Raw genomic sequence first — 25529 nt, 5'->3', positions numbered from 1 at the left:
CAAAGAGCCATATTGGATAATGCAGCCAAAGGGAGATTTCAGAAGAATGTTGAAGATGATAAAGGATGGCAGCTTATTGAAGATATGGCCATTCATGTAGTTGAGTATGGAAATCCCGGAGGAGGCAGACGAGTGAATGAAAGAGCATGTGACTCGTTTATAGCTGAAGTGGAAACTTCTATTGAGAGGTGTATCAATTCGGAGATTTTGGAAATTACAGGTGACCATGAGCAGGTCCATGCTGTGATTGAGCAAGTAGTGATTTGTGGTATATGTGGTGCAGAGGGACATGACCCTATTACTTGTATGGCTGAGGTAGAGCGAATCCGTGCTTATCAACAATTCACGCAAGGAGTCTCATTCTCTCAACTCTATGAAGATATCACCGTACCAAGTACCTCTAATTCCATTGATCCAATACCGCAACAAGATAAACCTTCCTCTACGAATATAGAAATAGCGAAGTTGAAGTCTTTGGTGCTATCTTTGGCACTTAAACATCAGAAAAATGCGGAAGAAAATGAGGGTTCTATGAAGAAGTTGCAAGATCAAGTCGCACAACTTACATCTGACCAAATGAACCAAGCAAGTTACTTACCTCCATGTGACCCGATCAATGCAATTAATCTCCATAGTGGTCTTACTTATGATGGACCAGAGATGCCGGAAAATGCGGATTTATTTGTTAATGAGAGTCCGAAAACTGTTTTGGAAGAACAAATTAATGACGTCCCTGCTGAACTTCGTCCAAGTCCTCGATCGGGTGAATCTGGTGCTCGATCGAGTGGTTTTTCCTCTGATATTCCTCGATCGAGTGATATATGTTCTCGATCGGGGAGTGCCCAAATTGAAGATCTCGATCGAGAGGTACGTGTTCCTCGATCGAGCAGTTCTCCCGATAAAAGCTCTCAATCGAGTGAAAATTGTACTCGATCAAACACATGTAGCAGCGAAGATGCTGTTTTGACGTCTAAACTTGTTGCTGGGTCATCTTCCTCTGCTGCGGAGTTGCCACGTTTAGACAAAGGTAAACAAAAAGTCGCAGAGTCGCTTATTGTTACCAGAATTCCTGATCCAGGACGTCTAAAAGATGCTAAGGTCGAGCGACAGTACGGTAAACTCGTGGATGTGGTCAAGAATCTTCAGATGACCGTTCCTTTTATCGAGCTAATTACCCAGGTACCTTCTTAAGAAAAATTTATGAAAGATATTTTGACGCGTAAGTGAGAGCTGAGTGAGTTTGAGACTGTTGCATTTATGGAAGAGTCTAGTAATTTAATTCTCAATAAAGCTCCACCTAAAATATAAGACCCGGGTTGTTTCTCTATTACCTGTACCATAGGAAATGAAGTGATATACAAGGCTCTCCGTGATTTAGGAGCCAGTGTAAGTGTCATGCCTTACTCTGTCTGCAAGAAGCTTAATATGGGTCACCTTAAAATGACTGTAGACACCTCGTTTCTGCACCTCCCGCCAAACCACCCGGTGATGATTTGGCCGCATGTTTGCTACGCGGAACGATTTGTGACAGTTCGTAAGTTTATCATCAAGTGATTGCTCAAATACTAATGTCTACCTCTTAGTTGTCATCTACGCGCCGATACGGTCGTTTTGACAGTAATTAGAGTACATTTGGAGTCCGGGCCTAAAACCGTCTTCATTTTCTGATAACCGTTAAATCCCGAGTCGAATGTTGGAACGTTCCGGATATTTCTATTCCATATTTTATAAATATTTCACAATCTTTATCCTTTGGTAAACAATTTCCCGTAATATTCACATAAAATATTAAGGAAAACCAAATTATTCCGTCCTTCCATAACTTAAACACGGAAATCTTTCTTCCGCAGGAGGAAACCACTTGGGAACAGACGCAGCAGGTGCTGCGCCTCTTCCAAGAGACGCAGTGGCTGCTGCGCCTCTTCCCATGTCCTTTTCTGCGTAATTTTCGTATCTTTTTCATATCTTTCCGAGATTCATTTCCAAAGACTCTCCGAAACCCTAATTCCTTCACGTGGTTAGTATAAATAGGAGCCTTTGCTCCTCATATTTCTCACGCGAGTGTCCGCCCTTCTCTTCTCCCTTTGCATTCTAGACCTTCGTTCTTACTTTTTGGCATCTACGTGCTTGAACATACGACCACGTAAGCTCGGATCCTTCTGAGTACCAGCCTCATTTGCATGACCGACCAATTTGACCAACTCCACAATCAATTAACATAATTAATCTAATCGTTTTCCTCTTACGAGGGCACTTTCGTATTTGCATTATAGTTCGAGTCGAGCATCGCTAATCGATAACTTAGTCCATCTCGTTTTGTCAAACATGTAAGTCTGAGGGAATAAATCTCTCTTTTATTTATTATTCTTTACCTTTTGTATCATTAATGTAAGGTTTATGTAGAAAACACCTCTTTAAAACCGATTTCTAAAACCGTGCTTTAAAACCTCTTTTTACGGATTTCAAGAAGGCGAACCGTTGGGAAAGGACGCAGCAACTGTTGCGCCTCTTCCAAGGAGCGCAGTACCTGCTGCGCCTCTTTGTGAGGCTGCCGCAGTTCCTGCTTCCTTTCTTCTTACTTCGTCCTCTGTAATAGCATGATAATCTCATATGTATATTGTTCATCATTCAACTAGCATATAATTCGTCATAAATCCGACTTAAATCCCAAATAACCAATATTTGCGGGTTTTCGTCATTAAACTCAATTCGGGTTTTAGAGGTTCGATTTACCCATATTGAATCTCTGGAATTCATCATTGATATATTTGCATCTGTTTATTTATTATCACCATCATATATTCGTCTTTAATCCATCGTAATTAGCCTAATTAATTTGATTTGTTTAACTTGTTAATAATCATTCGTTTATGTAAGTAATCCGTCTTTATTCCGTCTCATCCATGTTTATTGCTTTTATGACCATCAATCACATGTAAATAACCTATTTAATCACTTCCATCCGAGTAAATATATTAATCAATCATTAAATTAACCCACGAACATTAACGATTTGCAGTTCCGACTTCACAGCCAGAACTCACCCTTGGAACAGACGCAGCAACTACTGGGCCTCTTCCAAAGGGTGCAGTCCTGTTGCGCCTGTTCCAGGTTGAGTTATGTCTCTGAATTCTGTTGTTGCTTGACCTAGTTTAATTAGCTTACGTTTAATTGACTATTATCCGTATTATCGCCTTCTGACTTGTTCGTTAATTTATTCCTTTATTCGTTTTTCCGAATTATCCGTTTAAAAGGTATTTTCGACATAAATCGCCTAATCCATTGTAATTATTGTAATTTTCATTATTGTAATTTTCCTATTGTATTTATCATTGAATTTTTTATCATTTGTATGTTTTCACATGTAATTGAGCATTAAATTCCTACTTCGACCCAATTGTTTGCTAACTATGTGTCTCACCGACTTAGTTAATCTCACATGCTAGGATTAAAACTTGGATGTTGCATTGCATGCAAATAATCGACGATATATCAAGTATAAATGATGTCCCTAATCATTAGTAGAGGCCGCTATCGAGGCGGGCAGGATTAGGTGTTCGATCAAAAGAGCTTCCTAATACGTACCCTCACCCCTTACTCCAGATCTCTGTGAACATCCGTGTTCATTGGCATCCACGAGAGTCATTCTAGACAAAGAATGCTAAGGGTAACGATTGCTTTGTGTTCATGTCACTACTTTGTGTCTTGACATGACACGAGGTATTCGAACGGTTCCAATTTCACATAAAAATTGGTGGCGACTCCAACAAAAATGCAAACGCTTGTTCTCTTCCTCCCAAGAGCCCCCGTGGGCCCCCCGCTGTCACAATGACTAATATCACCCTCCAGATGGCTGATAGATCAGTTAGACGACCCGTAGGTATCCTAGAAGACGTGCCTGTCAAAGTAGGCAAGTTCTTTATACCAGTATATTTCATTGTCTTAGACATAGCTGAAGATCCCCGGACCCCGATTATATTAGGAAAACCATTCCTATGTACAGTTGGGGCCATTATTGATGTCAAACAAGGGCGTTTGACTCTTGTAGTAGGGGATGACGCTATCACTTTCAGTTTGCCTGGTACACTAGCTAGACCAATGATAGAGGATACTTGTTATTCAGTTGATATCGTTGATAAGTCTGTTTATGAGTTCTGGTCGGATTCCTTGATAAAAGATCCACTGGAAGCTTTGATGTTGTTAGATGAGTGTGCATATAACCCGGAGAACAATGACGTTGTTTTGGATTTGCTTAAAGCTGCAATAGATTAGCGTGAACTCACCGAAGCTGAAGTAGAGAGGGTAGAACAATTGGTAAATACTCTTTGTGCTATTGAGGTAAAAGTACTTGAGCGTAAGCCTCTTCCTTCTCATCTTAAATATGCATTCTTAGATGATACGGAGCAGTATCCAGTCATTGTTAGTGCTATATTGGATGATAAACCGCTGACTGCTTTGTGACACCCCGCGATAAAGCGGAAAGTAAACTACTGAATATATGCGAAAAATGTGAAGTTTTTAAAACTTTTATTTAGTAGATAGAGTTTAGCATGCGGGAGTCACTAACATTCGACAGAAGGAAAAGCGGAAATAAAAACAAGGGTCCATACAAATAAAACGGTCAAAAGTGGGGAAAATATATCCCTCGAATGACATAAAGAAATAGGTGAGTCTAAGCGGTGAATAAGAAATCTAAAAGTTCGGGGTACTCGCTAGCTCACACGTCAAACCCCATATAAGCATCTTCACAACCTGTCATTCATGTAAACATGAACGCCACAGTCAGTGGGGAGTAACTCAAGGTTCTCCCAGCCACAAAATGTCGAAATGCAAGTAACAAACACTTAATTAAACATATTAATCATGCATCATATATGAACAATAAAGAACAAGGAGATATAATGAATAATCAAGATGAGATAGGCATATTACTTTCTTAATGGAATAGGCATGGTAGGTTAGAATGAATATGCAATCGAGGGTGTAGAACAACCAAGTCAACCAACACATATGGACCGACTCATCAAGTGTAAGACATATACCTAGTATGAACTCACAAGACAAACCATCTAGACTCCAACCTCTTGGTAGGACGACGATCATAATACGGTCCTAGTCTAAACCTGGATCCAGACTCTCGGGATGGACGTCACCCGATTCGACAAACGATATACCAATCGTATCCAAGACTCGAAACATGGCACACACTCGTAACCAAAGGTCGAGTAACCTCTAATCGGAAACATGACACACACCCGTAACCAAAGGTCCGAAGAAAGGCGGAAGGATATCCTAATTCGGAAACATGGCACACACCCGTAACCAAAGGTCCGAAAAAGGAAAGATAACCCAATCCGAAAACATGGCACACACTCGTAACCAAAGGTCCGAAAGGGGTAAATAAGGAATGTCAAGTAGTCACACAATGTAAAACGTCAGACTTGAGTCACAATAGGAGTAAGAATGATCATGCAAACATCATATGACACGGGACCATTAATGTCACATTCATACTCATGGCTTGCATCTCACCATGAGTACGGATGGGAACATCAATCCCGACGATCATATCGCAACTAGAGGGCTTATAGCTCACCCCTAGTATCCGATAGGACCAAGACTCTCACAAAGAACAATACACACGGCCTTATCCGAATATGACTCTTCACAAATAACTATTTGATAAAGATAACTCATACTTGTCTTATATTAATAGATATTCCATTTTCTAATTTAACACGCCGGTTAAATAAAATATAATAAATGATAATGAATGAATTACGTTATATGAAATTACGGAATAAAATGTGACTAAGCCCATATGGCTCATTCATGAGCCCAATATGTGAACCATCCTAAGCCCAAACAAGTGAACATTTCAAGCCCAATTGATGAAATCTAACAAATCCAACTCATAAAACATGACTAGTCCAACTAATAAGGCATAAAAAGTCCATTTACCACAATCAAATGAGCCCAACAACTAAACATGCGAAAGACGATATTAACGATTTACGTTATATAAAATACGAGACGGATATTTAATTATTTCAATTAAACCGAACTTTGCGCCAAGAGTACTCATACCACGGTTCAATGGCACACCCCTTTTTACAACTCACTACCACCCACAAACAACCCAAACTCACCATGGAAACTGTCTAGTCCCGTCTAAATACAGCCGCAACTAGGCTATCCGAAAACAGCCCCAAAAACAGTCCATAATCGGCGCAAAAACAGTCCCAAAACCACATTTCTTGCCATTCAACTCCATGACCAGAAAAAAAAAGAAGAAAGAAGATAAATGTCCCTGAAACTCACAGGCATTTGTTGTTTGCCTCAGCTAAACACACACTTCAATTAGATAAGGAATTGGCTATGGCTAATGGTACTTAATTGTCTATAATCCTATCAAAACTCAACTCTGCGAAATCAGGACATTTAGTGATGCTTGCAAGCTACTTAAGTCAACACTACCATTGATACTCTCTCCTAAACATCCTGTCAAGCTCCCCATTTCCATATGTATAGTTGAACGTTTATATTGAACAATCACGTATCGAAGGCAAGGATCTAACACTCTTCTAGAGACTGGTTGAGGAAGAGATACAACAACAAAAAGAAGCAGCTGACTATCGACTCGGGCTAACTAAAGACGACAATCCAAGAACAAAACCACCGAATATCGTCCAGGCAAAACTCGGATTTTCCGTCCCAAAACAGAGAAGAAAAGCAGTAACAGTCACGGTACAAAACAAAGTTCCGGCTGCCATTTTTGTCCAAAATAAAGACGGAAATTGAAGACAAAGGTAAGACGGAAACAAGCACGCTTAGAGTACAAATAACCAATACATATTTCATCCAAGAAACTCAAAAAAAGGAACCAAAACAAGCATGGCCGCTGCACATAACAGGGCATTTGCAGGGAACCCGATGACGCCCTCCTCCATAACCGAATATAGTAGAAAACGAGTCAAAAACTATCCAAATAGTCAAGTAAAATAACCAGTAGCACCACAAATTCAACCACATACAAGAGGAAGACCAAAAAGGGCTAAACTTTACTAAACAAGAGCATGTAAAACGATTACAACAAGACGGAATTTCAACATTTGTCGAGTAACCTATCACCGTTACCTTAACTTTCTTCAATATTCAAGAGAATGGTCTATTATGAACGAGTTTCCTTCTGGGTCCTCAAAGTCTTCACCTAGAAACCGTAATAAGAGCCGAGTTAGCTTAAAAACATCACATTTATGAGACGGGTCGAGACGGTAACTCCACAAGGCTATGCCTTTCTTACCTTAAAAGTTGAAGGAAGAGATAAGGAGAAGAATGGTGCAAGAATTATTGAGTTTGGTCGAAAAATGAGCTAGAAATCTAAGATTTTTCGGTCGCCATTGATGGGTTTTTGAGCTTGTTTTGAGATTTGTTGAGCTGCTGTAATGTTGTTGTTGCAGGTGCCGTTTTTGGCTGCTTCACAGGGGTTTCAAAAATAAAAGGGTGTTGGTGGGTTAGGATTCGTCAGGAGAGTGTAAAATATTATTATTATATTAGTTGGGTGCCAAAATTAAGGGGCGTGTTGTCGACCCGGGATAGGTCGAGAGTAGATAAGTTTAGTCTCACATGTGAGCATGTGACGGTTCTTTGTTAGACGGAGGTTCGTCTTAAACCTACTATAATTTAAGACGGAACTTTATTATTATTATCGCTATTATTATTATTATTACTATCCGACTAAAACACATATTTTTATATAAATTAAGCTTTAAATATTACTTTATAAAAATCTTGTTTAAAAATAAATCCAATTAAATTAAATAATTGAAAAATATAAAATAAGGTAATTAAATGGTTAAATAAATTTTAAATGTCAAAATGAGAAATTCGCGGGTGTTACAATCACCCCATCTTTTAAAAAGTTTCGTCCTCGAAACTTGAAAGTAGAAATGAAAGGTTATAAAAATAAAAATAAAACTAAACCTTTGAAATTGGTAACCAAAACATTAAAAGGTTAAAAATAGTAAGAAATAAAAATTCTTTCAAAAGTTTCAAATAAAATTTTCGACAGAACCAGATTCTCATCAAAGGAACGAAAGTGTTCTCGTTACGTATTCAAGAACATAACATTCCAAATCAAAGATAAGGTAAAAAGGAAAATCATTTGTGTAAATCGAAAATCAAAATACTTTCAAAAACATTAATGAAGAGTTTTCAAAAGTACAAGCCTCATTCATGGAACGAAATTGCTCTTGTCATGCACACAAGAACGCTAACTTTACAAGTCAAGGACAAATTTAAAACAAAAATCATTCGCCGACAAGCGTAGAACAAGTTATTAAACGTCTCTAATAACGAGTTCTAACATCCGATCAACGTTAATATCAAAAGAAAAGGTAATCTATACAAATTTTCCTTTTACAAAAGCCAATATAAAAGTAAAAGTTTCGCTTTTAAACTCAAAAGGGAGTCAAGTTTGTCAAAAGATAACATCAACTTTGACAACCAATCCATACCTAAAATTACATCGAATTCCTCAAGGGGAAAACGAAGTAGGTTAGCGGGGAGTAAGGTTCCCGAAATAAAGATAGGAATGTCGGAGAAAGAAAGGGAACAAGGGGACATTTCTCCGGAAGGTAAAGATATAGAAGTTTCCTCGCTAGGAATGGGTTCAAGAGCTAATTTTTCAGAAAACTTGGAAGATATAAAGGATAAAGATGCACCGGTATCAAAAGGAATAAGGCAAGGTTGATTAAGAATTAAGAACATACCCGTAATGATATCGGGATGAGCGGCGGCTTCGGCTCGACTCATGACAAAGATGGTTCCTCTTGGCCTAGCATTTGGAGTAGGAGCATCCTTCTTCTCGGGGCAATCCACGGCACGATGTCCGGGCTTCGCACAATGAAAGCAAGTCAAGGGCTTGCCATAGCATCCAATTCCGGGGTGTAGAGCTTGCCTACAATGGTAGCACTTACGGTCTTTCTTAAGCCTATTAGTTGAGGTGTGAGCTTGTCCTCTTGGTTCTTGAGCTCTTGGTTCTTGTCCTCCATGGTCTTGTATCCTTGGCACAAACCTCCTCTTGTTAGCATAGTTGGAAGTAGAAGGTACAAATGGTCTTTTGCCATGAAAGTCAGGACGGTAAGAATGAGAAGAGGAGTGGGGCTTGGATTCTTCTTCAATGGCCTTCAAAGAGCTTTCGGCCCAAATAGCATCATCATAAACTTCCACAAACGTAGTTGAGTTTCTTCTCACCATGCTTTCCACCTTAGGATTCAACTTGTTCTTGTAGAAGTAGACACGATCCTCTTCATCTTTCACGAACTTGGAGGCATAATGAGCAAGTTCATTAAACTTGTCGGTGTAGGCTTGAATTGATAGCTTCCCTTGCTTGAAGTCCATGAACTCCTTCAACCTTTGTTGCTTGAGCTCCTTAGGGTAGAAGCGGGTCTCCACAAGTGACTTGAAGCGGTTCCAATCAAAGTTGGGGTCTTGAGTAGCGGTAGGACCGGTCAAAGTCCACCACCTATCGGCTTCCTTCACAAGAAAGTGAGAGGCTAACCTCACCTTGTCCTCCTCTCGGGCATCAAAGAGAGATAAGTTCTTCTCCATATCACGAAACCACTCCGAGAGAGCAACGGGATCCACTTCACCACCATAGGTCTTAGCCTTGTTCCTTGCTAGTTGACTTGCAATCCAAGCATAACTTCCTTGACGGTTGGCTTCATGTGTAGGGGGAGCGGGTTGAGCATTTTGTTGATTAGCAAGCACTTGGGTGAGGGCTTGCATGATAGCATTTTCCACATTGGTTGGTCGTACCATCTTCTTTGCACAAGAGTGAACAAGTTAGAACCTATCACAAAGCATACACAAAAAGGCTACCAACTTAGGTCCTTAGTTCTAGCCATCTCTCATTCATTATTCAAGGTCAAGTTCAAACTAAGTTTGGGGTACACGTGTGTGCGTCGGGAGCAACAAAGGCTCTGATACCAACTGTGACACCCCGCGATAAAGCGGAATGTAAACTACTGAATATATGCGAAAAATGTGAAGTTTTTAAAACTTTTATTTAGTAGATAGAGTTTAGCATGCGGGAGTCACTAACATTCGACAGAAGGAAAAGCGGAAATAAAAACAAGGGTCCATACAAATAAAACGGTCAAAAGTGGGGAAAATATATCCCTCGTATGACACAAAGAAATAGGTGAGTCTAAGCGGTGAATAAGAAATCTAAAAGTCCAGGGTACTCGCTAGCTCACATGTCAAACCCCATATAAGCATCTTCACAACCTGTCATTCATGGAAACATGAACGCCACAGTCAGTGAGGAGTAAGTCAAGGTTCTCCCAGCCACAAAATGTCGAAATACAAGTAACAAACACTTAATTAAACATATTAATCATGCATCATATATGAACAATAAAGAACAAGGAGATATAATGAATAATCAACATGAGATAGGCATATTACTTTCTTAATGGAATAGGCATGGTAGGTTAGAATGAATATGCAATCGAGGGTGTAGAACAACCAAGTCAACCAACACATATGGACCGACTCATCAAGTGTAAGACATATACCTAGTATGAACTCACAAGACAAACCATCTAGACTCCAACCTCTTGGTAGGACGACGATCATAATACGGTCCTAGTCTAAACCTGGATCCAGACTCTCGGGATGGACGTCACCCGATTCGACAAACGATATACAAATCGTATCCAAGACTCGAAACATGGCACACACTCGTAACCAAAGGTCGAGTAACCTCTAATCGGAAACATGGCACACACCCGTAACCAAAGGTCCGAAGAAAGGCGGAAGGATATCCTAATTCGGAAACATGGCACACACCCGTAACCAAAGGTCCGAAAAAGGAAAGATAACCCAATCCGAAAATATGGCACACACTCGTAACCAAAGGTCCGAAAGGGGTAAATAAGGAATGTCAAGTAGTCACACAATGTAAAACGTCATACTTGAGTCACAATAGGAGTAAGAATGATCATGCAAACATCATATGACACGGGACCATTAATGTCACATTCATACTCATGGCTTGCATCTCACCATGAGTACGGATGGGAACATCAATCCCGACGATCATATCGTAACTAGAGGGCTTATAGCTCACCCCTAGTATCCGATAGGACCAAGACTCTCACAACAGAACAATACACGGTCTTATCCAGAATATGACTCTTCACAAATAACTATTTGATAAAGATAACTCATACTTGTCTTATATTAATAGATATTCCATTTTCTAATTTAACATGTCGGTTAAATAAAATATAATAAATGATAATGAATGAATTACGTTATATGAAATTACGGAATAAAATGTGACTAAGCCTATATGGCTCATTCATGAGCCCAATATGTGAACCATCCTAAGCCCAAACAAGTGAACATTTCAAGCCCAATTGATGAAATCTAACAAATCCAACTCATAAAACATGACTAGTCCAACTAATAAGGCATAAAAAGTCCATTTACCACAATCAAATGAGCCCAACAACTAAACATGCGAAAGACGATATTAACGATTTACGTTATATAAAATACGAGACGGATATTTAATTATTTCAAATAAACCGAACTTTGCGCCAAGAGTACTCATACCACGGCTCAGTGCCACACCCCTTTTTATAACTCACTACCACCCACAAACAACCCAAACTCACCATGGAAACCGTCTTGTCCCGTCTAAATGCAGCCGCAACTAGGCTATCCAAAAACAGCCCCAAAAACAGTCCATAATCGGCGCAAGAACAGTCCCAAAACCACATTTCTTTCCATTCAACTCCATGAGCAGAAAAAAAAAGAAGAAAGAAGATAAATGTCCCTGAAACTCACAGGCATTTGTTGTTTGCCTCAGCTAAACACACACTTCAATTAGATAAGGAATTGGCTAAGGCTAATGGTACTTAATTGTCTATAATCCTATCAAAACTCAACTCTGCGAAATCAGGACATTTAGTGATGCTTGCAAGCTACTTAAGTCAACACTACCATTGATACTCTCTCCTAAACATCCTGTCAAGCTCCCCATTTCCATATGTATAGTTGAACGTTTATATTGAACAATCACGTATCTAAGGCAAGGATCTAACACTCTTCTAGAGACTGGTTAAGGAAGAGATACAACAACAAAAAGAAGCAGCTGACTATCGACTCGGGCTAACTAAAGACGACAATCCAAGAACAAAACCACCGAATATCGTCCAGGCAAAACTCAGATTTTCCGTCCCAAAAGAGAAGAAAAACGATGCAGTCACGGTACAAAACAAAGTTCCGGCTGCCATTTTTGTCCAAAATCAAGACGGAAATTGAAGACAAAGGTAAGACGGAAACAAGCACGCTTAGAGTACAAATAACCAATACATATTTCATCCAAGAAACTCAAAAAAAAGGAACAAAAACAAGCATGGCCGCTGCACATAACAGGGCATTTGCAGGGAACCCGATGACGCCCTCCTCCATAACCGAATATAGTAGAAAACGAGTCAAAAACTATCCAAATAGTCAAGTAAAATAACCAGTAGCACCACAAATTCAACCACATACAAGAGGAAGACCAAAAAGGGCTAAACTTTACTAAACAAGAGCATGTAAAACGATTACAACAAGACAGAATTTTGACATTTGTCGAGTAACCTATCACCGTTACCTTAACTTTCTTCAATATTCAAGAGAATGGTCTATTATGAACGAGTTTCCTTCTGGGTCCTCAAAGTCTTCACCTAGAAACCGTAATAAGAGCCGAGTTAGCTTAAAAATGTCACATTTATGAGACGGGTCGGGACGGGGACTCCACAAGGCTATGCCTTTTTTACCTTAAAAGATGAAGAAAGAGATAAGGAGAAGAATGGTGCAAGAATTATTGAGTTTGGTCGAAAAATGAGCTAGAAATCTAAGATTTTTCGGTCGCCATTGATGGGTTTTTGAGCTTGTTTTGAGATTTGTTGAGCTGCTGTAATGTTGTTGTTGCAGGTGCCGTTTTTGGCTGCTTCACAGGGGTTTCAAAAATAAAAGGGTGTTGGTGGGTTAGGATTGGTCAGGAGAGTGTAAAATATTGATATTATATTAGTTGGGTGCCAAAATTGAGGGGCGTGTTGTCGACCCGGGATAGGTCGAGAGTAGATAAGATTAGTCTCATATGTGAGCATGTGACGGTTCTTTGCTAGACGGAGGTTCGTCTTAAACCTACTATAATTTAAGACGGAACTTTATTATTACTATCGCTATTATTATTATTATTATTACTATCCGACTAAAACACGTATTTTTATATAAATTAAGCTTTAAATATTACTTTATAAAAATCTTGTTTAAAAATAAATCCAATTAAATTAAATAATTCAAAAATATAAAATAAGGTAATTAAATGGTTAAATAAATTTTAAATGTCAAAATGAGAAATTCGCGGGTGTTACAGCTTTGTTAGTTGTTCTTAAGAAAAACAGGAAAGCAATGGGTTATTCTTTAGATGATATAAAGGGCATCAACCCTGACATTTGTATGCATCGGATTAAGTTAGAGGAAGATCACAAACCTTGCAGACAGGGTCAGCGCAGACTGAACCAGAAGATGTAGGATGTTGTGATGGCTGAGGTAATGAAGCTACTCGATGCAGGTATTATCTACTCTTCTTGTCATTCTAAATGGGCGAGTCCAGTTCAGGTGGTTCCTAAGAAAGGAGGAACTACCATGGTTAAGAATGATAAAAATGAATTGATACCTACTAGAGTTGTGACTAGTTGGCGGATGTGCATACACTATAAACAGCTGAATGCCGCCACAATGAAAGATCACTTTCCTCTTCCTTTCATTGATCAGATGGTGGAAAGGTTAGCCTCTTATAAGTTTTTCTGTTATTTATATGGGTATTCAGAGGTTCTTTCAGATCCCTATTCATCCGGATGATCAGGAAAACACTACTTTCACTTGTCCTCAAGGTGTTTTCTCTTATCGTAGAATGCCTTTTGGTCTGTGTAATGCCCGTGCCACCTTTCAAAGGTGCATGATGGGGATATTTTCTGAGCAAACAGAGTCTATTATGGAGGTCTTTATAGATGATTTCAGCGTCTATGGAAGTGATTTTGATAACTGCTTATCTAACCTTGATAAAGTGTTGCAGCGCTGCATTAAGGCTAATCTTGTGCTTAACTCGGAGTTGCCATTTGAGATTTTGGTTTTTACCCTATTTTTGCACGCATTTCTGTGCTATTTTTGTGGCGAATAGCTATAAATGTCCCCCGAATAGTCTACATTGGTTTGTCTTGTATTAATTGCAGGAATGAGCCGGAAGGAGCAGAATCGAGCCTAAACTTGCCCCGTTTGCGTGCATTTCGGAGAAAGAAGAATTGAAGCCCGGATATTGATGCCTAAGGATGCGTGAAGTGGTTACGGAAGATGCTTTGAGTGCACCTGCGCTGATTGTGACACCCCCATACTTCAAGTGCTTTACCAAGACCACTTAAGGTATGAGACCGTCACCATCTCGGTTACCCGAGGCAATGATAATCAAATGACAATGAAGAAACACAATTTAAATAACAATACGTTTTAAAGTGATTACATATTCAAACCTAAAACTGATAAAAGTACGATAAAAGTTCTCAAAATCCAAATGTGTCAAACAACTAAATTAAAACAGCGGAAGACTCTAAACTGCCTCGTGGTGACTCATCCCAGCTAATCCATGTGTATCTTCTCATACCTGTTCAACAACTGCGCACCATCTCCGAATGGATCGCCACAGTTTTTAAAAGACATAACGGGGTCAGTACCAATTACACAATCAAACCACAATGAGACAAATATACAAACAGCTCAAACAACTCAACAGGTACTCCTCGCCGCCAGTGAGGGACCGCAGCCGTTCCCACCTAAGCCCTGCTCATCTCCATTGAGAGATAAACCCACGTTCATTAATGTGCACATCCCTTCTGTGGCGGGTTCCATAGAAGGCGAATCAAGGGCGTCAAGCCACTCCCGCAAGTGACTCCACTCAGCCAGAGACGCACCCCGAAGATCACAGATAGTTATACAGTAATCACAGTAACTTTACCAACAACCACCAAATCAGAAACCAATACGATAATTATTCAATATCAAAAATACCAACAACATTAAACTAATCATGCCATTTAATTAATACCGAGTGGTGTTACTTATGCTTTTGTGTAGCACATGCGCAGATTTATGATCAGTTGCTAAAAGCTTTGAGTTGCTTTGATTGTGATCACTGGGTTAGCTGCGGTGAAGACAAGAAGAGGTCGAGCTAGGACCTATCTCAAACCAGTGTTGTCCGGGAGGCAACCCGGAGTTTTAAACTTTTCAGTTGAATTTCAAACATTTCAGTTTTTGTTGTGTTTTAATAATTGGACTTTTCGATTGTAGACTGCAAAACATTTTAGGCTTAGTTTTGGGTCATATCTGTGGTTGCTATTTTGCGTGTCTGCAGGTACATCATGATCAAGTATATAATCCTTCGATCGTATGCACTGTGAACTCGATCGAGCACCATCCGAAGTTAACCACTCGATCGAGTGCTTTACTTCCCTTGATCGAACATTTTTAAGCCCATTCTACTCAGTCGAGTACTTTGCCCTCTCGATCGAGTAGATTCGTTTTGATTAGTCTCCAATGACGTTGCTATGCAGCTGTTTATGACCTCCCATATTGCTGGCTGGTTTGGGAAGGTCCTTACTTCGCGTTATCTTGTGAGTTTTCCGTGCTTCACTCTTCTTTTCAGTTTGCATTTCCCTTCCCTATTTTTGGGTACAATGAGGGCATTGTACGTTTTGGTTTTGGGAGTTATGCATCCATATCTGTGTCCGTATACCGTTTTTACTGCATTTTTGTTATCACGTTTAATTTTCTGCTTGCATTGTTTTTATTTCAAAAAATCAAAAATCTCAAAAATTTGATAAAATTTGATAAAATTCGAAAATTCAAAAAAATTTCTTGTCTCATTTTGCATATAGGTTGAGTCGGAACGGTAGATTTCAATGATAAAATTGCACTACTTTTAGTCCTTTTGCTTAAGCCTTGCATAAACTAATTATCTCTTTAGCATTGTCTTATTGCAGAATCTACGAGTTAATGTTGAAATTTAGCTGAACAAATAGACTTGATCTGAAATTTTGGCCACCCACTCATAATTTCTAAGATTTAGAGCCTTAAAACTGGTGTCATTTATGACCAGTTCATGTAGGATTGTGAGTAGTATACTCCTTGCATAGCATGTTTCATCAATTTGCACAAATAGGAAATTCAATTGCTTTTTGCCTACATACATTAGGGTTAGTGGTTGGTGTCACATGCAGGAAGGTGCTTACATTCCCTTTTTCTTTCATTTTTACCCATTTAACTCCACATTTAGCCAAATCTGCCTTTTTGATCCTTAGGTACATTCCAAATTTTGCCTACCCTGTCAAGCTAGTTTAATGTGTGTTTTTGCGGTATATAATTTATCATGCCAAGTTTGGCTTGTATTATATTGATTTGGAGTTGGTAATTTATGAAGAAGAAGAAGGATGAAAAAAAAGTTGAAAAAAAAAAAGAAAAAAAACAGAAAAAACGAATGAAAAAAGAAAGAAAAAAAAAGAAAAAGAAGAAAATTTGGAAAGAGATTGAATAAGATCAGTTTTGCTCCTATGTTTTATTTTTATTTTATGAGGAGTTGTGGTTGTTCGGTTTAAGTGAGTTTGTGTGCCGAAATATGGGGCACTTGTGCTTATTTTTAATGGTTTAGAAGCGGACATTGATTAGTTTGGTTTGGTTAGGTTGCTAGCTTGACTTACTACCTCACATATCCAAAAATATTTTGCCTTTTCTTACCCATTGCCTCACTTTTCCATATTTTTGTAATTCCTCGACTGTGATGGGACCTTGATTGGTTGGAATGTATGTGTACGGTAGTTAGAATTGTCTATCATATTAGCTGCATACATGTTTATGTGGCTCGTAGTTTAGGTATTTCTCTCTCTTACATTCATATGCCTACCCTTTGCTTCATGAGAGAAGACTGACCCGTGAGAGTCCATTTTTAAAGGTCTTACAAGGTCGACAGTTCAGCTTTATTATGAACGTACAATTCATTTGCATTTAACAGTTTTTGCTATTGGTATTAGTTTGCTTACATTAAATCGGTTTAAGTGGACAATTTGTAACTAGCTCCGAGTTTTCTTTTCTGTTCCATTAGTTTTGTATACAGTTTACCTGGGGACAAGAAAAGGTTTGGTTTGGGGAAGTTTGATGCGTGCATTTTATGTAGACTTTTTGTACCGTATTTGCACGTATTCCTATGCATATTACTTAGTATTAAGCTACAAATGTCCCCCGAATTGTCTACTTTGGTTTCTCTTGTCGTATTTGCAGGGATGAACCAAAGAGAAGTGGAATCAAGCTTAGAACATGTCTCGGTGCATGAATTTAGGAGTTGAGTTGAGTCGGAGCTTGGAAACTACTAATTTGTGATGCGCATAGAAGTAAGGAAGCTTAGCGGACAAACGAAGAGCTTTATAATACTAGTGGCTACTTTGAAGAGCCATATCTCAAGTTTTACAACTTATATTCAGGTTATTCTAATTGAAGATGAAAGCTTATCTTATTAGCTTTCCAACACCACATAAAACGCTCTGTTTGCCCAAGTAACGAAGAAAAAGCGGCCGTTTGAAGTTCAGTGCGGGAAGCAGGAATTATGCGCTGGAAACCACTCGATCGAGTACTATAGTGCTCGATCGAGTTCTTTTGTGTGCTCGATCGAGAGGTGCATATTTGGGGTTCCTTGATCGAGTACGTTTTGTCCTCGATCGAGAGGTTTTTGCTAGGAGTTACTCGATCGAGGAGTTTTAATGTCCTCGATCGAGTACTTTTCTATCTGATGCAAGTTTTTAGTATCTTATTATCGTATCTTAACAAAATAAATATCTCTCCTATAAATAGGAGAGACTTAATTAGGTTTTTTCATCTTTCATATAACTTTTTCCTCTTTTTCTTATTCTATTCGACGTTGCTCTTCCTTCTCCGGATCCGAACTCTTGTTATTTCTTCTCTCTCTTTCATCTTACTTCCCTTTTGCACATCTCTTTTTATAATGTTGTTTATTATTTCTTTATCTTTCATTCTTGATTTATTTACCATTATGCATAGCTAATTTGTCTAATGCTATGATTAGTGGAGCCATGATAGTAAATCAATGACGCGATAATTGGTTAGGGGGTTTTGTTGTGAGAATTGTTTCATAGCAATATAATTGTAAATGTTAGGTTGAATGCATTCAAATGAATCAATTAAACTGGTTAAATTAAGACCTAGTTCGAGAGATTGGAATAAATACACCTGTTATGAACAACAGACTACACTAATGAGGGTGAAAGCTAAGTTAGTAGTATTTTAGAGCGGATAGCGGACCGAGAGGACCTTTCCTTCACCCTTCTCACATCAGACCGACTGGTCTACCTATAGCTGATTTGTGTGATATCATGGTGAACCGACATCCTGGCATCTCTCTCTATATTTTCTCTCAATCCTTTGCTTTTAACTCTGATCATTAGTTTAACTTAAACAACTCAAACCCCCATTTTGTGACCTTAGACAGACTAGAATAACGAGTAGATGGTGACCGCCTACTTGTGGATACGATACCCGACTTACCTCTGCTGCATAAGTTAGAGCCAGTTGGTTTTATTTTTGATAGGGTTGCGATAGCCGTGTCATGTATCTCAGTTTATACGATATTAATTACAAATTTAGTCTATTTATCTTCGTAATTTTTTTGTATCTCTATTTTCACGGATTATTTTTTATATATATTTTACTTTTTAATTTATTGTTGAATATATTTACTTATGTATTTCTTCGACATAATTATTTATTGTAATAATTTTTTATATAAGGCACTTTATTTACATTATATATATTTTTTTGTATAATAAAATAATATGAAGTATAAAATTGTTAGTTTTACAACTATAATTTTTAAAATACTTAAATTTTTTTTTCCAAAAAAAAAAAAAACTAATTTACAGCACAAAGATATAAGATACTTTGATTCAACATTAGATAATGAACACTACTGGGTCAATAATTAAACATTACCATGTTATATTGGAGGTCTAGGGTTCAACTCTTGTTGGAAACAAGTTTTTGACTAAGGCCTAAAAACTACACACAAAAAGCTTATAATTAAAAATTATATTATAGCAACAAGGTTCAAACTTTAGACGCCTAGTAAGATACCCATGTCTCCTACCAACTATGCTACACCAACTATATGCTTATAATTTATATTTCAAATAAATATTTCTGAAACTTGTTATTATTATGTTGTAGTTAAGAAGATGAAAGGGCCTTAGGGCTTTCCCCACCTAACTTGCATTTGGCAGGAAACCATGCATTGATTGTTTATTTTTGGAGACAAATATTGTATTATTAATATAGTCATTCCCTCCAAATTTTAATTCATCCAAAGTACATCGTCCCTACAAAATCCCTACTAAATCAATCTAACTATCCGAAAGTTAAATAGCAAAAATGTTCGAAGAGAGGAAAGCCCATGTAAGAGACATTGTTTGCACGAGGTTGTTTATGAGGGAAATAATCAAGGAATTTGGTCCTACCAACGTCCAAAATGATTTAACGCGAGCTAGAGCCGGTTATCATGGAAATACTTTCCTTGTCGATATATTTGGGGAAGAATTTAACATGCTTAATTGGGGTAAATTTGAACTCGACAAAATGTATTGAAAGAAAATCGACGATGGGATAGAGATGTTAGCTACCCCTAAAGTTGATTCCACCAATGTTAGGGTGGAGGAACAAGAGGAGGACGAAGTAGTGGAGGTGATTGAGGTTATAGCAACCCCTCATAAGCCCAAGAACTCCGAAAAAGTTACGGGGAAATCGTCATGGACAAACACCCCCGACATCCCCCCTCCAAAGAATTCCAAGAAGAGGTTGGGGAGAACTCATCCAAGAAGGCTCAGTTCTAAGAAACTTAGATTTGATCCTTGTGTTGGTCGTAGTCATTAGGTTTAGTTTTAAAATTTGGTTTGTTGTTTTTTTCCTTTGTATCGTCCTTTTTAATAATAATGAAACGTAATTTTCTTCTCATGTTACCTTTCTTACCATACTCGATAAAATGGAAATAAAAAAAATAGGGTAACTCTTACTATTCTCCATAAAATTGAATTATCAATGTTTGACTTCCCTATGCACCTTAATTTATTTTACACTATTCGAAAAAATAAGTAGATAAAAATTATTAATGACCAATATAATTATTAAAAGAATAGTAAAGAAAAAATATCTTGATTTATTTACATGTTTTTAAATAATTGAAAGTAATTAATTATGTAACTTCATAGAATAAAGTAACATATTACTGCCAAAATATATTTTTATCCAAACACAAATTATATTAGTCAAATTAGATGGTAAAATGGGAGTTTTATTAAGTAACATATTAATATTAGTAAATTAAATATATTAGTTAATATGATAAGTTACAGTTAAATTGATAGTAAAATATAAGTTTTAAGAAATAAAAAACAACAGTTAAGAAATGAATAGTTACAGTTAATTAATTTATTTTGTTTATTAAGTGAAAATATTAAAATCGAAATTATATTTTTGAAAACATAATACAAATGTTCTATATAGCTCGTTGCGTTGCTCGTATGTTCATCCGAATTTTAGCCATCATGGATTGGTCAAAATATAATTTTAGGGTTTTAAGGGTTTCTTAGGGGTTTAGGGTTTGTAGGTTTTTTTTAGGGGTTTAGGGTTTCTAGGGTTTATTTGGTGTTTTAGGGTTTAGTTGGGGTTTAGGGTTTCTAGGGTTCATAGGAGTTTGAGTTTTATAGGGTTTATTTGGGGTTTTACTGTTTCTAGGGTTTTTAGCAATATATACGATCGTATGTGTAATACCTAAGGTTAAGGCGTAATTTAAGACCTAAGGTTAAGATGTTATTCTACTTATGGTTTAAGATGTTATCAATCGTATGTTGTTATAATTAGTTAATTGTCCCGATCAACAGTGTAGGACTAATTTTAGCAACGTTTGATCAATATAAGTTTATATATGATCGGAACGTAAGACTTAAGATTAAGATGTCATACCACTTATGGTTTAAGATGTTATCGATCGTACGTTCCTATTGACTAATCGTTGCAACGTACGATCAATAGGATTGTACAAATGTTTTTATAATAAACAGTTGAAAATGTTGTATTTGGCGGGAAAAGAACAATTTAGGTGTTAAAACAACTTAAAGAGTTATGGTACTTAAGAGTGAATCGTGGCCGTTCAGTTGTCTATAAATTATTAGATAATATTCAACATTAAATCGTGGTCGTTCATCCTATGAGTGACCAATCACATAGAAAGCCACGGATTAGTAAATATTACAACCTTTATAAGAATTTTTTTGTGTGGATCATATCAACTAAAACATAGTCACACACTCTCTCTGACTTCTCTCAATAATACTTTTTTATCTCTATTTTATTCAAATTACCTCTCTTCTTTGTTATCCTTTTTATTCAAGTATTATAACATCTAATATTCTTAATTTAACACTTTAACACTAATTAATTTATTCCTTATTTTTGTGTACGTCAAGATGAAAAACGGCACCGCTGATATTATTAAGAGGTCAATCACAGGTAAACAAGTTTTGGTGGATGAGCTCCGTGTGACGGAGTTGGAGCATGTTTCCAGGATGAAATCCTTTAGGGAATGCCGCAACTGTTGGCATGAAGGAGGTCTCAAAAATTTTGACAAATCACTCGAGGACCTCATACAATCCTTCTTATGTGACTATCAAAGGACATACGATTTCAGGAAGGACTTGGAGAGTAGATCGGGGCCTTAGAGGCTATATGACCTTTTTTATCTTAGAAATTAGTTTTGTTATTTTACTTAATATTGTAATCTTTAATTAATTTAATATGGGATATTCTACATGGTTCCCCTCAATTTTTTGACTTTCTACATTGTATCCCTACACTTTTTAAAACATACTTGGTACCCCTAATTGTTGTCATTATCACTAAGTGTTCCCCTAAAGTTTATTTTCCGTCAATTAAACTCAGGTTTAGGCGTTTAGTGATTACTTAGATGCGTAACCAAGCTTGTCATTTATCATCCCATGACATAAGGACTCTATTAGGCTCAATATCCATCTTTGGACGTGATAATTTGGCCATGAAACAATAACTTTTCTGTCAAAATTTTTTTAGCCCATATATATATCAATAAATATTAGGATCGAGATGGATATTGAGCCTCATAGAGTCCTTATGTCATGGGATAATAAATGACAAGTTTGGTTACGCGTCCAAGTCATTACCTAATGCCTAAAACTGAGTTTAATTGATGGAAAATAAGGTTTAGGAGTACATTTAGTTATAATGACAATAATTAGGGGTATCATTTATGTTTTAATAAGTGTAGAGTACCATGTAGAAAGTCGAAAAATTGAGAGGTACCATGTAGAATAACCCATTTTATATTGTAATCATTATTTAATTTAGTTGTTTTATAATCTTATATTAATTTAGTTTTAATTTAATTAACTTTACAATCCTTGAAAATTCTGTCTTTTATTTTCCCAAGGCGTAGTATTTTATAATTTAAAATTTAATTGCATTTATTCATGTTATGGTTCACCAAAGATCACCATCCTAATTATAATTACGGGTAATCCATTCCTACCCAACCATTCCTTTCTCATTCACTTTTTCTCTATATATCTTCTCTCTAAAAACACACATTCGAAATTTCAAATGGGAATTCTTAACGATTTTATAATTGAATCGTTGAGTTCTTTACAAGAACAAGTTTTCATAGTCCGTGAACAGGAGTTGAAAGCGATGAAGATGGTTGTTGGGGAGATTGAAATTTGCAACGATTGTTATGTAAAAGGCATAAAGGATATGGAGAAGGAAGCGGATGATTTCATCAAATCCGTGTTGGGTACTTATGAAAAATGTTACAAACTTAGAGTAGAATTTGAAGATGGTATTAAGTCTTTACACTTTACAGTCTTTAATTAATACGGACTAGGCATATTACTACATTGTACTTTTCTTTTTTTAAGTTTATCTTAATTTTACTCCATTTTGGTTGTTACATTTTGTGGTTTTATCCTCTACTGACTTTTTTTTCAGTTTAAATTTAAATGTTAACTCGAAATTAAAATGACGTCATATTGCAACTGATGAGACATGTATGTGGAGTATTTTGGTAATTAAAAAGGATATTCATAGATTTATAAAATATAATACAAACCATGCTTTTAATAATCCTTACAAAATACGAAATATTAACTAAAATTAATTAAAATCTGAGAGATTCAAGTTGAACACTCCCTTTCAATTTTCCTAATTTCTACTTGCGCTGGTTCTCGATTAGCCCTTAGATAACTTATCATAACATCCATATTTGCTTGCACGTCCTGCATCCCTCTTGTTATCGCCAAGTCTCGTACATGAGACACTCGGTCGATTAGATCAACCAACTGAGTGTTAATCTCTCGCAGCCGAGCAAGAATGTTTCTGCGATCAACTGTGTACTCAACTAAGAAAGCAATAAACTGTTTATCCATCTGAAAACTATACTAGTTAATTAAATTAAGAAACAACCACACAATCAATTAAATAGATAATGAACAAAATCGATTACGGTTTGGGATTTATTCAATAAAATAGATTGAAAAAAAAAAAACTCAAAGAATAATTCAAGATAAAAGCATAAATACCTTGATTGAGAATAAAGGAGTATGGAAAATAATCGATTAGGGTTTGATTGACAATGGAGGAGTATGAAAAATAATCGATTAGGGTATGATTGACAATGGAGGAGTATGGAAAATAATCGATTATGGTTTGTGTTGTGATAGTTAATTTTTCGATGAATGGAAAATGTCTTTTGCCTTTTATAATGGGGAGAAGGAAGTTATAGGGTTACAAAATCGATTCTTTTTTCAAGTTGTGACTTGATGTGATTTGGAAGTCAAATCAGTTTGTAGATACCTCATTTCTGCACCTCCCGCAAACCACCCGGTGATGATTGGGCCGCATGTTTGATACGCGGAACGATTTGTGACAGTTCGTAAGATTAACGTCAAGTGATTGCTCAAATATTAAATGTCTACCTCTTAGTTGTCATCTACGTCCTGATACGGTCGTTTTGGCAGTAATTAGAGTACATTCGGAGTCCGGGTCAAAAACCGTCTCCATTTCCTGATAACTGTTAAATCCCGAGTCAGAATGTTCTGGAATGTTCCGGATATTTCTATTCCATATTTCACAAATTTTATCTTTTGGCAAATAATATCCCGTAATATTCATAAGATATTCGAATTATTTCCGTCCTACCATAACTCAAACGCGGAAATCTTTCTTCAGCAGGAGGAAACCTCCTGGGAATGGACAACGACGGGCGTTGTGCCTCTTCCAAGAGACGGTGGGCTGCTGCGCCTCTTCCCGAGCCCTTTTCTCGCATGTTTTACGTATCTTTTTCATATCTTTCCGAGATTCACTTCCAAAGAGTCTCCGAAACCCTAATTCCTTCACGTGATTAGTATAAATAGGAGCCTTCGTTCCTCATATTTCTCACGCGAGTGTCCGCCCTTCTCTTCTCCCTTTGCATTCTAGACTTTGTTCTTACTTACTGGCGCCTACGTGCTTGAACTTTCGACCACGTAAGCTCGGATCTTTCCGGGTACCAGCCTCTCCGTTGCATGACCGACCAATTTGACCAACTCCACATCAATCAACTTAATTAATCAATCGTTTTCCTCTTACGAGGGCACTCTTTTTGCATTCGCGTCGAGCATCACTAATCGATATCTTAGTCCTTCTCGTTTCGTCAACATGTAAGTCTGAGGGTGTATATTTCTCTTTATTTATTGTATTTTACTTTTTCGTATCATCAATTGTAAGGTTTACGTCGAAAATACCATTAAAACCGATTTCTAAAACCCTTTGTTAAAACCTGTTTTTGCGGATTTCCAGTAGATACCCGTCGAGAAAAGACGCAGCAACTGCTGCGCCTCTTCGGAGGAGCGCAGTTCCTGTTGCGCCTCTTCGTGAGGCGCCCGATTCTCGCTTCTTTTCTTCTTCGTTTGTCCTCTGTAATTCGTGTTCAAATTCTTTTTTTGTTTCGTCTGTTAATTCTTCGTCGTAATAGCATATAATCCACATGTATTATAATCATTCATCATTAGCATGTTTTAATTCCTCATAGATCCGACTTAAATCCTAAATAATCCAATATTTACGGGTTTTCGTCATTAAATTCAAACCCGGATTTTAGAGATTCAATTTGTTCATATTGAGTTTCTGGAATTCGTCATTGATATAGTTTAATCTGTTTATTCGCATGTTCGTCACATATTCGTTGAATATCCGTCGTATTTAGCCTAATCGACTTATTTCAATAGAGGACTCATTGATATTTTCATCATAATTTCATGTAAATAATCCGTTTCCGGTTCGTCCTATCCATG

General features: G+C 37.2%; 1 protein-coding gene across 1 annotated transcript; it reads right to left on the bottom strand.

The window, feature by feature from the left end:
- Positions 1-7137: 7137 nt before the first annotated feature.
- LOC141656081 (uncharacterized) lies at positions 7138-9821 on the bottom strand. The gene is made up of 2 exons (XM_074463011.1): positions 8772-9821; positions 7138-7210 (listed from the first exon to the last, which is right to left on the bottom strand). The coding sequence occupies exons 1-2, from the start codon at positions 9787-9789 to the stop codon at positions 7149-7151; spliced, it is 1080 nt and encodes a 359-aa protein (XP_074319112.1). The 5' UTR covers positions 9790-9821; the 3' UTR covers positions 7138-7148.
- Between the last annotated feature and the right edge of the window lie 15708 nt (positions 9822-25529).

Source organism: Silene latifolia, chromosome 5 (assembly GCF_048544455.1).
Source record: "Silene latifolia isolate original U9 population chromosome 5, ASM4854445v1, whole genome shotgun sequence".
NCBI lineage: Eukaryota > Viridiplantae > Streptophyta > Magnoliopsida > Caryophyllales > Caryophyllaceae > Silene > Silene latifolia.
The sequence above is the reverse complement of the archived record's forward strand: the minus strand, read 5'-3'. Positions and strand labels throughout refer to the sequence as shown.

Coding starts and splice junctions, on each gene's coding strand:
- LOC141656081 (XM_074463011.1), bottom strand. CDS start 9,789: ATGCAAGCCCTCACCCAAGTGCTTGCTAATCAACAAAATGCTCAACCC. Junction 7,211..8,771: donor TCATCCCGATATCATTACGG/GTATGTTCTTAA, acceptor TACGGTTTCTAG/GTGAAGACTTTGAGGACCCA.